We start from the raw sequence: 15,035 nt of genomic DNA, 5'->3' as shown, positions 1-15,035 counted from the left end.
GTAAGACAAGCAGATAGGCTCATAATAGCAGCATGATGGAATCAATAATTTATTTGTCCAATCTATTATAATATATGAACTTACAAATGTGATTTTGGGAATTGCAAAGTAATCTATGTTAAAGTAGAAAACTTAGATTACTTATGGCAGTCAAAAACAGGGCATCATTTTAAAGCAAATAGAACAAAAAAAAAAAAAAAAAGCAATTGTTAGAGAAACATTACCACAAAGCGTAAATAACACTGCTTTACATTTTCTTTTTCCCATTTCAAAGCTCAATTGATTTCTATTGGTTAGTAAAATAATATTATACACAGTAAATTCTCATAAAGTTTCATCCAGACTTATCAATTACAATCCGCAAGCCAATTGCAATAAGCCTGGCAATGCAGGGTGCTTCAGCACGTGCAAGACAAAGCCAAGCGACTACAAATATCAAAAAGCAGAAACTTTTACACTGAACACTAAAAACCGAGGGAGACCAAAAAAAAAAAAGGATTCAATGAATGCAAATGCCTATCTACGAACACAAATGGGATTAGGAACCTATTGAAAGCGCCTACTCAGCTTCCTGACCCACATCATTTATATCTGTAGATCGTCTATTGAGAGTTCATGCGCAGTCAGTAGCTTTAGTTTCTGCAGTATAATTAAATAAAAAATATAGTTAGGCCACAGATTTGGCTGGTAATGGAAGAGGAGCACTGGAAACTCTAGAAAGGACTAGTTACCGTAATAAATTGAGGAGGATCATCAAGACTTGTAGAGCCTAGAACTATTTCCCTCTGTAGCTTGTTTGTAAGCTTGTGGCAAACCCTTAGCTGAGGATGGATTATTATGAGAAATTATAGGACCATCCAAGACAAAAAAAAAAAAAAACATTAAAAAATGAACTTGAGACCAGAACTTGTACCTCAGATCTGGTAGCTCCCCCAACAATAAATACAAAAATACGTTTGCCCATCTTCTTGAAATCACTAGATGCATGTCTCAGCACTGAATCGCTGTCAGTCAACAGAAGTAAACATTTCAATTCAGGATGCAAAAACAGCAAAATTAGTTTATGGGAATTTCCAAATCCAAAGATCTTCAACAATGGAATACACTATTATTTGGTAAATAGGGCATTTAAAAGGGTGATGCATAGGATAAATCTGCCTATGTTACAAAAGAAAGAAAAACACCTTGAATACCCATCATCAGAGTTTCGTGGTCGAGCCCATGTTGCTGTCCGTCTTGATCTCATTGAATGAGGAGTTGGAGCTTGAATTGTCGATGCAACATGGGGTGCCCCATGGAAAGTTGCACTTGGGTCATTCATACATGGATATTCATCCTTAGACAGTTCTCCTTTGCTAAGTTTTTCAACAAGCTCCTGAAAAATAAAGAGCATTCTCAGCAAGTTTGAATTCTTTTCATCATAACCTAGGAACAGGTCACAAAATGAATAATTTTGTACAGTAAGATGGATGACCAAAATAAATTACAAGTTCATAATAAAACTTAAAATCAATAAACTATAAGAAGAAAATCTACAAGATAACTTAAAAAAAAAATCCTTTCTCCCAAGCAAAAGAACAAATTATGAACCATTTGATTTTTGCTAGCCATGGCCTCAAGCCATAAAAACATCTGAAGATTCAGAGCAAAATTGTGTTTGATTCAATTGTTGCCAAAACTTGCCAAACAATGAGAGATCAACTTTGGCACACCTTCTCAAAATAGGTAAAAAAGAAAAAAAAAAAAATACTAGGCAAAAACAAATAGGGAAGGTGAGCAGATGGTTCTGTCGACCGAAAACCGAATTGAACCAATCCAATTTTGGTTTGGTTTGTTTGGTTTGGTTTGTTTTGGTTTTGAGTTTTGAGTTTTGTTAAATTTAGGTTCAGGTTGATTTTGGGAACAAAAAAACCAAAAAAAAAAAAAAAAAAAAAAAAAAAAACAAACTAAACCAAGTTATAAATACACTTATTTATATTTATATATAAAAATATATTTAAAATATTTTCATACATTAAGCAATATGTAAATATATTTTTTCAAAGTTTCAGTTAATTCAGTTTGCTTTTTCGGTTATTCCTAGCATTTCGATTTGGTTTTCCTTTTTAAGAAGTTCCTCTTAATCTGGTTTTGCTAAAAATTCAAACCAAACTAACCGAACCGGCTGAATACTCGCACCTAAAAAGTAAATGATTGCTATTATAAGTGCTCCAATCATGAGACTCTTTATGCTAATAGAAAACAAAGGGGAATGCGAAAGCATGCATGAAATACTACATAGAAAATGATTCCAACTTCAACTGTACCTCTATCATTGGATAAAACCTTGATAATTGCCATTGTGTTTCCTCCTGACCAACACGGTCCTTTCTAGCAGAGCGCTTCTTCTGTGGTGGGACAGAAAGAGAAGAGGCAAGATTAGGCTTAGATTACTGAACAGAAAGCAGCAGCATTTCAGCAACATGTATTCTTACTTTATGAATGTCAAACTTCAAAGAGAAAGTTCCAGTTGAACTCTTTTTGGAATCTGTAGACGCCCCAAGAAACCTCATATTATTCACAGCATTCATATCATCTTCAGGTAATTTTGCTAACTGAAAAGACATTCAAATAATAGGGATCAATAGGCATACAAAGATATTTCAGTAGCATCAAGTCAGGAAAGGTGTGATTCAACTACACACCCGACTTCGCAAATGGAACAATGAGAACTGTAAATAGAGTAAGAAAAAGAGCCAAGAGACAAACCTTCATTAGATTGAGACCCTTTTCGCCATCAAATTTATCAGGATAAACTGCCGCAAGAATCATCAACAAACGCAACTTATTTTCACGAGATGCATCCTGCGTGAGAGGAAGTTAAACGATATAAGTACATTTGACAAGTTGTAGTACTTCCGTACAATTTACTAGAAATCCTCACCTCTTTAGTAGTCAAAAATTTAATTACATCCTTCATTCCTGCATCTCCAAAAACCAGGTCCTGTTCCAGTTGCCCTATCTCTCGAAGGCCTGATTCTCTGATAATTCTGTTAATTTTTCCTGCAATCTGCATCCGTAAAATTTAATTTGCATGAAGCCTTGGCCATGTGAAAACTTCTTGCAACCAGTAGATGTTCTTTTCCTTCTAATATTCTTGGTCTCATCATATGCATTTAGAAGAAAAATGGAGTATTTTTGTTTACAACATTTTAGCTACCTTGCTACATGCTATAATTCTGTGGCAAGCCACCACTAAGCAATTAACATTTAGTAACAGTAGCCGAACTGCATTATTTGGACTTGGTACAAGTACTTAATTCATGTTTTGGTCCAGGGGTTGGGTTGCCTGTTTTCCAAAAATCCCTAGGTTATCCCAGCGGTGGATCCAGAAAATTTTGTTTCCATGGCGAAATAGGTAACTCATTAATGAAAGAAATAATTAAGAGCATATGAAATTTCCAAATGAATTGAAAATTAAATACGTTGGGTTTGAGTTCACTAATATTTTGAATTTACTAACTATTTTAAAGAACAAAATGAAATTAGAATTACAAAGAGATAGAAAATGAAACAAAATGAAATTCGAAATAGAAAAATATACATACCTTAAATTACCCAAATGTATCTCATATAGTATAAAATTAAAAAGAGTGTGAAAGAGAGAAAGAGACGAGAGAGTTTTTTTTTCTATAGAAAAAAAAGCTAAACTAAAGTGGATAAATTTAAGTTTGATGATGACTTTTCAGTGTGCCATTATACAACAAAATCTTTTTAATTTATTTTTTATTCTTAACTTTGCCAGGTGCTAGTATTTTATTAGAACACAGAATTTTGTCAAAAAAAGGGTCACTTGACCCCTCGTTTTACTATGTAGATCCACCACTGTTTTCCCACTAATTGGAAATATTGAACCGTCCAACCCTGTCCAAGAATCCTTGTCAAAGACAATTAAATTTAAGTAAGCTGAAGAGTCAAAGCAACTATGCACCCAACCTAGAGGTTGATAACTAAGAAGCAAAGAACAAGTGGAGGAGAAAACTCAGCCAACCAATCCGCAGCAATATTTTCCTCGTAAGCCAAATTAAAATATCAAATCAGTTGAAAGTCCACCTCTATAATTTGTTTCCATAATTCCCTCCCAGGCTCACTGAAATCTTTTGCAACAGACCATAATTCCACTGCACATAGGTAGATACCCTACTATTAATAGCATATGCTGATCTACATTGACCACATTCAATATCTTCTACCAGTTGATCTTCATGCCCAAAAGCATCCACACCTCTTAATCATAGGGGAAATGCTTCATGTTATAGCCATAGCATCTATTAACTTTATGTTTTGTTTGGATATAAATTTGATTTGAGATCTAGAATTCCAAAGTTTCTAGTATATTTGAAATGACATGTTTAAAAGTAATTTTCAGTCCATTATATTTATGCCTTTCAAACTTAGGCTCCGTTTGTTTCCGTAAAACAACTTGCAGGAAAATATTTTTCAGAATTTTCCGTTGTATGGAGCGTTCAGGAAAATAAATCAATGGAAAATATTTTCCTGGTCAAAGGAAAATTAAATTATTTTTTAAGGAAAATAATTTCTCATTTCGAGAGAGAGAGAAACATTTTCCGGACATTGACAAACCTTATAAATCCATATTTTTTTAAATTTATTAATCATCGTAGTCACTGCTACCATTCACCATTTGCCACCGACCACCACCACCCACCGGCGGCCACCACCATTTACCAATCATGGTGGCATATTGTTTTGTCAAAGGTTAGGCTCTTAACAAAGCCAAATGGGGAAGAAATTTAGAATAAGCAACGAATACAGTTGGAATACAATGTAACAAATTTGTCAATTAACTTAAGGAAAGCAATTGCTGGTTATGTGAACCAACGCCCAAGATGCATTTCATTGAGTTTCAAAAACCAAGAAAAGAATGTTACTTCTGCACCATGTTGGACAAATAAAAGAAAATATCTGGAAAAATATCTCCAAAGATGATAGACGAGGTTGTTATATAAGAAAACTATTCAGCGAAGAAGAATAATAATACTCTGCGGTCAAAACCAAAAAACCAACCTCTACATGCAGGGAAAGCTTGTCAATTTGTTCACTGTATTGTGGCAAAGCTTGAACCATCTTTTGTAAGTCCCGGGTGGAAAGTTCACCATCTCTACACAACATGTGAGACTTCAAAATAAGAAATATATCATGACAGCAACTAATCATTGAAATCGTAGTTAAAAGTCCAGAAGCTAACAAATAAAAGAAAGCATGGGGTATGCAAGCATCTCTTCTTCAACAATGCAAACAAGTATAAATTGTTGATATGAAGACAACTATATATGCCAGTCCTACATGAACCAAGGACACAGGGATGGAAAACAAAGGCAGAAATGTGCCAAGAAAAACTAACTGCAAACTGCAGAACTCATTCATCTCATGGTTGTAAGTACAACCAATGTTTAACATTTTTTCGCCCAGCCATTATTTTGCACTGAAAACAATATAGTTCTTTTGAGAATCGCAGGTAAAATGGACCGTTATCACCATTTTATACCCCATTATGGACCATTATTTTTTTCTTGTTATGGACCTCAACCATTGAACCATTTACATCCTCTCTTTTGCAAGCTAATTTTTCCAAAATGTCCATGGCATCACCAGCCACAATTGTTAAATCTTCTGTAATTATGACAGGTAATGTAATTAGAACCTTATGTCATTCTGTCCTCCATGCTTGAGGTCCACTAGCTCCTCCACAGACTTTCTTTCAACTCTCAGCCTGCAGAACCATTTGTCTAAAGATGCCCCTCCACAAACCCAACGAACATAAACCCCAAATAAGAAATTGGGAGAAGGACCAACTTACAACCTAATTCCTGCTGGCTCATTAATTGACACATATACCAGCAATGGTACTAATTCACAAATATAAAATTTTCACTCAACTCTGAACTGCCCAAAAATTAAAACAGGATGCAACACAACAACTGCATTTTCTCCACAATGTCATTGGTGAACTGGATAGCATATCATCTCCTAATGGCCCCAGAATCAGCATTCCAAAAACACATTACCCATACCTAAAGCTAAAATCACCTTTGATAAACCTCATAACCATCCTCCTAAGGATCTCCATTGCCAGAATAAATAAGATACAGGTATCAGGTTACCTATCATCAAACCTCTTGAATTAACAAAATTACAAGACTCCACAACAAGAACTAAAAATAATGAGGATCGATGTTTTCTAAATTTTCTTTTCATTCATATAGGCAATGAACACTGATCTATTTGATTAGCCTGAAGAACCAATATAAAGATTGTTGGCTGTGATAATTCAGCTTATACAACAGAAAACCTAAAAAATAACCATGAGGATGGTTAAGACGAGATTGTTACCCAAAAAAGCAAAGAGAATGAAGAGGAAGCTGAGGGAGAACACATGCTGTGCCTGGTTTTAAAAGATACAGCGAAGAAAAGCAATGTTGAAAAAGAATACCCAGAAATATTGAGAAAAAGCTGCACCAGATTTTCAGAGAAGCAAACTTTCTCATTTATATGACTCAAGTCACTCAACACAGGCTCATATCAATTGAACTTTTCATCTTATTTTAAATTTGCAAGACAGAATATACCAGGCAACTCAAAAATCATCAGAGAGAATTCTCTTGCCTAATGCTATACACCCTTGGACAAAGTGATCAATTTTCATTAACAACAATTATAAACAAACCTTGAACCATGTTGGATTTGTGCAGCTTTATTCTTTGATATGAAGTTGGTCATCTTCTCATGCAACCGTTCACTAGCCTGACAAGGCAACCAAGGATCACTGAGTATTAACATCATGGATGCACGAAAGAAATATAGGCACCATACTTACATCTGCTATATGTGCATGTCGAAGCTCAAGCCAGACAGGATCATGTTCCTCTAAAAGAACCTCTTTCTTCTCAGGAGGACCACCTGATTTACTAGGAACCTGAACAGTAGGATTCATGATCAAAAGAGATCCAATGGGAAATGGGCAAAAGCATGCATATGTGGATAATACTTTATTAACTCACCTCATGTACATATTTATTTCCCTCCATATTCAGTAAATCACGGCATATGGCATCATACGTCCACTCATGTATAATGGGAGCAATCTAGAAATGCAAAGCAAACACATTAACCAAGCCATGCAACAAGAGTATAGTGAGTCAATAGGCAACATGTGTTTACCTGATCTACAGATCTATCTAGGATGAGCAGCTCACATGTTTCTGTCTGTGGAAAATGTTCAATCTTTTGTTTATAATGTGTTAGGCGATCCCAAACTCTTGCAGCAAGTTTTGTGGGGATCAAGTCACGAAAAGTGGTCATTGTAGTCACATCCAGTGACTTGGCAGCACGATAGCGCACATAAGGAAATTCCTGAAAATTAGATATGTGCATGCCTCAGAATATTATCAGAACAATGTGAATCACAACTCAATGGCCATTATTATATATATACTAAAATCGCTGCCAAAATCACTGTTCATGGGAACAGTGATTTTGGCTCAATTGACATTCTTCCCCTAACATTAGCAAATAACAGCAAAGCGGAAGTTAAGCTGAAGTGTTTTCTTTATTTTTGATGAGCTCAAACAGGCCTTAATTTATATGTATAAACTTAAAAAAGGATCCTCTGTTAAAATTAAATGGAAACTGTTTGTTATAAAATTTCTATCAACAATTTTTTCCATTATCCATTAGTCATAAGGACAATTTCTAACAGGCCTCAAAGAAGGGGAGCGCTGCTAAGAACACATCTTAAAATGATGCTGGACAAGATCAGGCGGTGGAAAAATAAGAGCAAAGATTCTAAGAGGCATAATATGACCAAAAGTAGCTAGGCAATCAGCAGATGTTATCATATTTTTTAAAATAATATTATATGTATTTGCAAAATGAAGTTTATATTAATAAAATAGACTTTAAGCAAAAATAATAATCTTATATGAATAAAATAAATTAAAAAATATGATAACAAGTCCACAACAAAGTTTGGGGACAATTTAACTTTTATATACCTTTAGAGAAGCAAAAACTGTAGCAATGCGAGTAGCCATCACATTCAAACATGCATCACCACTCCGAGAATCCTCCTCATCCCCAAAAAGTTCCTCTAAAGCCCTTTCATGGTCAGTGACAAAACCCTGTATTAAGAATGTCAAATTTGAACCAAACAAAAATAAAGATCATAAAATGCTGGGATGATGATGAGAAGATGAAATAAGATCAAGAAAACATCATTGCCAATAGAATATTAAAAACAACAAAATGTCTAAGAAAATAAATAGTGTATGTTATAGCAATACATAAATTTCTGAAAACTAAAAAAGAAAAAGAAAAAAAAAAAAAACCTTTGTCTGGACAGGAAGGCCTGTGCAAGTCTAGCTGAACTAGAAATACCAAAGAGTTTAAACAAGCACAGCCATGCAATTTGAAACTTAGTTCACATTAAGTAGTATTCAGTAATTCTGTAGACATTTTGTTCTCTTGAAACCATGATAACCAAGTTTTGCTCTACAGAATTTCCTAATATTTTAACTTTTATTCTCTTCCTCACTGATTTGAATTCTCAAACAATATCCACAACATTCAGCCACAGCAAAATAATAGTAATTTATCTTTTCGACCCCAATTCTGACCATTACGCTTACTCAAGCCTAACATACAGATCATTTGCTGTTTAAGTGGTTAAAATCAGGTGAGAGTTAAATTACATCATCACTCACCCCCTGTTCCTTTGATAAGCTATATGCAGTTATTCCCATGTTTCTCAAAGTGAAAGAAGAGCTTATGCTAAGTTATGAATATCAGAAACTGGGTGGTTCTAGAGATGTAGTTGGAATTATATAGGACTATAGAGAAAGCAACAAATTTATCAAAAGTGCCAAAAACAAAAGAGATGCGCCCTAGTGTACAAGAGAGCACTAGAGGAAGAAAACAGAAAGAAAAGGAAACAACAAAAGTGAATTTCTAAGCTCTAACAATACTAGCAAACCACAGATAGCATCTAACTTCTAAATATGCAATACACTATTACAATGTCAAGAAATAAAACTATTAACACTTTTGAACAAAAGTTTAACATCAAATTTTCAAAAACCAATTTGATTGAAGTTCTACTGTTGATAGAGTAACAATAACACAAGGTAGAAACATCATTGATCATTTGAGGCATCCTAAATATTGCTTTAGAAACTCAACCATGAGTAAAACACTGTTTTCCCAGCAATAATAATTAACAACAAAGCTTCAATCAATTGACAACAGAACTTCATCCATAAAGCACTAATGGAACGGCTCGTTGCCCATATTACGACACAATATTCAACAAATAGATTGATGTGGTGTCATATACCTGGCTGTCTATAGTAAAGTACTCCAAATTCATCTGCAATCCTCACACAGATCAGAAAAATTCACTATCCATCAGTATATCAAATAGCTAAAAATAAGTTGTTTCAGCATATTCATCAATCAAAAAAAGAATAACAGCTTTCCAAGGAAATGAGAACTTTACCTCTCTCAATGCTCCTATGCGAGACAATACACTTGTATCTTTCTTGATATAAGTAACCAATTCTCTTGAAATGGGTGAGCTGAAGAAAACATATGCCCTTCACCGATAAAAGAGAGCAAACAAAAGAAAGGGTGACAAAACATTAGAAAGTTAGGACTCCAGAATCCAAGCACAAATGCAAAATAATAAATAAAAATCTTAGACATACTTCTTATATAAAGGAGCCTTCCCTGACATATCCGACAAGAACATCACAACACTGAAAAATAGACACATTAAGAAAATCAGATAAATAACATAGATAGATGAAGGGAGACAGAGAGAGTCTAAAATCATCTATGGAGAAAAAACAAGAAAGAAAGCCAGAGTACACCAGTTCATCTGACAAATAAAACAGAAATACAGCACACCAATCCCTAAAAGCTAACCTAAACCAACATGGTAGATTTTTAAGTTGCAAGTTAATTTTAACCCTAGAGGAAATTGCAAACATAAGGTTTCTGGTCATAAAATTGCACAAGAACTACATGGTACAACAATGAAACAAATTAGATTGACAAAAAGGAATCATGAAAGAATTAGATCCAGATCATGTAAGCCCATGAACCATCACGTTCATTTGTAATCTTACCATGCAAACTCAGTGAACTTGTGAGAGAGAAATGATGGAATATTAATGTACTTTTTAATCCTAAAATTGTATTTAAATATTTCATTCAACTGCCTCAAGACAGCCATTGGAGATCCAATCTTTGTAAAATAACCCTATATCACAATCTCAACTACTTAGGCTATAGGCTCTATTACCTACTAATGACTTAATATAAAACTAAGAACATTTGGGCTAACTTCCACCATTTTCTTCTTCCTTTCTCTTTTTTCTTTAGGGCAACAAAGAGGGCTCAAGCATGATCTATTTTTCAATTTTAGAATCAAACTTCCAATAATAACTTATCCATCAAAGTAAGTGCCTCAATAATTACAATAAGGATGTGTTTGGGTGCACAAGAGAATCAATATTGACAGCCAGCAAAAGGAAAATATATTACTTCTCTTTCGTTGGTTGGATGAAGTATATAGCATCCATGGAGGGCAATGGCTGCCTTCGTCTGTATATATCTTCCACCACTACAAGGAAAAAATTTTTTTCAAAAAAAAGGGAAATAAATAAGAAAATCCAGTAACTATTGAGGAACTAGAACAAGAAACTGAACTTAACATCTTATTTAACATAGCTTCATATTGTCTCACCTAACCCATGTAATTTATATGCAAGAGAAAAGCAAGAGCACTTACATGTAAATAAAGATGAAAAATAAACAAATCACACAGCAAGGGGTTTTCTTTTTTAATTAAATTATCTGCGCCTCAAAAAATTCCTTATACTATTCAAAATACTTGCATTTACTTAGTAGTTATTATTATAGTATCATCAAATGTTAATTCAACTCAATTCAATAAAGCCAAATTTGGGTACAGTTATAGTCTGCCTCCTCTGAAGATGAAGATTAATTTATACGTGAAAAATTCAGTATAGTTCTTCTGTAGACAATTTTTTATAAACCCAATTAAGAATAAACAAAAGCTAAAGTTTTTCTTTGCAGTTTGATACATTTTGAACAAGGAAAAACACAAACAGTAGGAATTCAAACAAGACTTTACTCCAAAAACTGCACTAGAATAAAATTTTTCCCCTATTCTTATGCTCTAAAGCATGTTTCAAAAATATTCTGTAACAACACCGCAAAAGCAGCCCTAAACTTTCACAGTTCACCATTCTAATTCTTACATGAAACCCCTTCCTGTGTGATATCAGCCATCTTGCACGCATAAGACATGATCTTCACAGTAAGTTTGTCCATGATAAGTACCTAAACATAAGACATTCAAGAATTGACATAATTTAGCAATATCATGCAAAGATACAATGGACAAAAGCATGCAATATGACACATCGCCACCATAACATAGAAGAATGAAAAGAAAAGGTTAAATTAAATAAGAATATAATCCTATGGATATGCAGTCATAAAGCAACTACATCAGTTGACTACCATGCCAGAAGGCCCCTCCATTCAGAAAAAAAAAAAAAAAAAGAACCTAACGTAAGAATTTCATCACTAATTTCTTTCTCAAAAGCCACATACCAAAGAATTACCATAGAAAAACCCAGCATATCTAATCCTGATCCAAGCTTTCGTATAAACATCTAACTCATAACCAGTCTAACTCCTCAATCTACCTCATTTTATTCACGCAGTTTATATATATTCAGCAACAACTCTACATACAAACAATTAGACAGAATACAAAGATAACAGAACTCATAAATGAATAAGTGCATGCAGAATGTTTTCTCATTTTATCTCTTTGAGAGAAATGAGAGCATATTTCATATGCTCAAAACATGATTGTAAGGCTAAAGGAAATTTCAAGGAGAGAAAAGGGTCTAACTAAATTAGACATGATCAATTATTTAAATTTTTGCATGATGAATAAAAAAACAAAATGCAAAGACCTGCACTTCAAATTTTTTAAAGTAGAAAGTGCAAACTGATTCTGCCTAAGCAATCTGTAAGACCCTAAAAAAAACACTTCTATGGGACATCTCGTCCACGTTGAACAACCTGTTGGATATAATCACGCCCAACAGATCCAAAATTTGTGTAATATCGAATAGATCTAGTCAACATGTCATAAAATGCAAGCAAGGCAGATAACACTCAAATCCTAAGTATCGATATCGTTTGATGTTTTGAAAGAAAAATATTCCCAGAACTCCATGAAAAACTAAGTCATTTAATTCGTGCAAGAGTATCTAATTAACATATGCCTGATGCTTCACATCAAAGTCCAAGAAACACCACATAACTTCTAGAATTTTTCCTTTGGAAGAACACAAGACTCTAAATTTTTCAAGATATGCAGGACCAGCAAACAATAAACAAGTGATAAGAATCTACAAGTTATTTTACCTTCCAGGTTGACTTTGAGTCCCCTGATTTTGCAGATCGAAGCATTTCATGTAACAAACCTGAACAGTCAACAAATTCAAATAAAAAATAATCAGGCCAACTAACACATATAACAAGCAATTGACTATGCCTTTCTAACAGAATATCAAACAGAAAACACAGACAATAACATCAAACTTGAAATGGTCTAATTTAAGTGGCTTTCCCATAGTGTTTTTAGGAAAATCCATTAGTGACATAAAGGACTTAAACATTATAACAATGCTGCATTTTTTTTCAAGTGTGTTAAAGAAAACATTTCATAACAAAAAGGACAGACTCATAGGACCTGCCATCATAGCATAAATATTCAGTAATTGATTCCATGGTTCTATAATCTAAGTTTTGAAACTTGAAATGCTTGGAATTACCATCTGAATGCAGCAATTTCAGCCTTATGCATCAATCACGGCATTCTTTTTCTTAATCTATAGTGAGCACATAAAAACTGACCTTCTACTAGATTTAAGATGCCCAGGCCCAACTATCTCAGCGTCTCATTTTTCTACTTCCTGAATCCAAGAATTCAAATAGCAATACAAGTATTTCATCTAATGAAAACCACGGGACCTCCTTGTGCTTATCCTAATTCTTTGAGTGTCTAGTAGACTAGCAATAGACAAATTCCATAATCATTTAGCTAAAGGCATGTATAATATAGCCGTGAAGGCCATAGTCGCTCAAAAGTTAAATATATATGTGTGTGTGTGTGTAAGCCTAGAAAATTTTTGCACATTTCAAGTATCCAGTGGAGTGCAATTACAAGACAGGAGTGAGGTCAATCAATTGCATATCAACTAAAATCCAATCCAAGCGATTTTCGCATTTAGCTACTCTAAACTTACATTAGACTTGAAGAAGCAGCAAATAATATCATCACCACACCAAAATCAGCTACAGTATACAAATGCTTATAAATCACAAGTTAGACACTAAAATTTCAACAAAGCAAATTGAATTACACAGTACTTTAACAGAACATCGCAGAGAAGAACTCAAACATTATGAAAACAGAACCGATCAAATTATCTCATATCAAATTGCTTATACTTTAAATTGAATTGAACAAGGAAAATAATATGCATTTGTATTCATATATCAGAAAGAAAAGAAAACTCACGTTCACGACTGATTTGTCTAAAATTCTTGTACTCGCCACCATAAGATGACGAGTCAGAATCTGAGAACGACATGTCTATTGATCCAAAAATACAAGAAATTGCAGGTAGATGCTGCTCTAGAAATGGAAGTAGAGGGACGGGTTAGAGGATCGAAGGAGAAAGCAAGATCAATCAAAAAGGTAAGAAATAGGGCGTGAGATAAAAGAAAATTTTAATTTCTTTAATTTTATTACGAGTTAATTATTGACTTATATATTTATGGAAAAACGGCTCTCGTGGGGGTGACGTGTTGACCATAACAGAAGCCTGATTGAACCGGCCAATTGTTATTTCGCGTTTCGTCTTTGAATCGGTATGAAGTTTCAATACTTGTTTTCTTCTTTTTGGACTAACAATATTACCCGGTTTTTATCATATTAAATCGGATTAATCTGTTACTTAGATTAAGAAAGTTGTTCTAAATGACTATTAATTTAACTCATAGTAATGTTAATTTAATTTAATTAATTTGAACACATGACTATTTATTTAATAACTTATTAAATAATTATTCATTTTGATCCCTAAACTTATTTTTAGATCAATTTAGCACCAAAAACTTTGATATTAAAATCAATTTCGTCCAATTCTTATAAGGAAGTTGTAAAACATTAAGTTCTATATTTTTAAATAATAAAAATTATAAAACGTCAAAAATGAAAACCAAATTTGAATATAGCTCAATTTGTCCATGAATTTTGGAAGAAATATTCAATTCTCTCAAAAAATAATTTTTTTTTATACTACTATCACCCAAATTTTTATATAATTATCATTCAAATTTTACATCATGTGAACAAAAAGATCAATTTTAAAAAAATAGAAGTAATATTTTTAATTGATAGAAAATTTTAAAGTATAAAATTAGGAAAAAAATGTGTAAAAATATAAAAAATAATTATGGAAAAATTACAAAAGTGTATGTGTCTCATCTCTTTGATTTTAAAAATAATTAAATAAAATATAATGTCTATAATTTTTTATTAATTTTCTGATTAAATCAAATATTTATTTTCTGTCTGAATTCGGCTTTTTTAGTTGTCTGATACAAAGTTAAAAGTAATAATTATATAAAAAAAATTGATTTTTGAGAAAATTATATAGCAAGTTTTATTCCAACAAAATAAAAGCAGAGGAACACGTGTCCTCTCCGTCATCCTCTTCCCCCCTTCCCCTACTTCCACCCACCACACCTGCAAGTTATTAAAACCCAACACTTGCATATTAAACAAAAACCACGAAAATGATAAACAAGAAGAAACGAAAATGTTTTTTGGTTTTTCTCCTTTTTAATTTTAAATAATTTTT

At 33.2% G+C, this 15,035-nt stretch overlaps 1 protein-coding gene across 1 annotated transcript; it reads right to left on the bottom strand.

Annotated features, from left to right (window-relative positions):
• Nucleotides 1-233: 233 nt before the first annotated feature.
• Nucleotides 234-13,913, bottom strand: KEU (Sec1/munc18-like (SM) proteins superfamily). The gene is made up of 21 exons (XM_012231704.4): nt 13,688-13,913; nt 12,529-12,587; nt 11,343-11,424; nt 10,603-10,681; nt 9,762-9,812; nt 9,554-9,650; nt 9,392-9,424; nt 8,055-8,180; nt 7,222-7,413; nt 7,062-7,145; nt 6,878-6,976; nt 6,728-6,804; nt 5,068-5,161; nt 2,924-3,049; nt 2,749-2,844; nt 2,475-2,594; nt 2,307-2,387; nt 1,185-1,375; nt 914-1,004; nt 732-821; nt 234-639 (listed from the first exon to the last, which is right to left on the bottom strand). The coding sequence occupies exons 1-21, from the start codon at nt 13,758-13,760 to the stop codon at nt 586-588; spliced, it is 1,995 nt and encodes a 664-aa protein (XP_012087094.1). The 5' UTR covers nt 13,761-13,913; the 3' UTR covers nt 234-585.
• Nucleotides 13,914-15,035: the final 1,122 nt, after the last annotated feature.

Source organism: Jatropha curcas, chromosome 4 (assembly GCF_041381405.1).
Source record: "Jatropha curcas cultivar XTBG-Jc1 chromosome 4, XTBG_Jcur_1.0, whole genome shotgun sequence".
Lineage (NCBI taxonomy): Eukaryota > Viridiplantae > Streptophyta > Magnoliopsida > Malpighiales > Euphorbiaceae > Jatropha > Jatropha curcas.
This window is presented reverse-complemented; position numbering and strand designations above follow the sequence as displayed.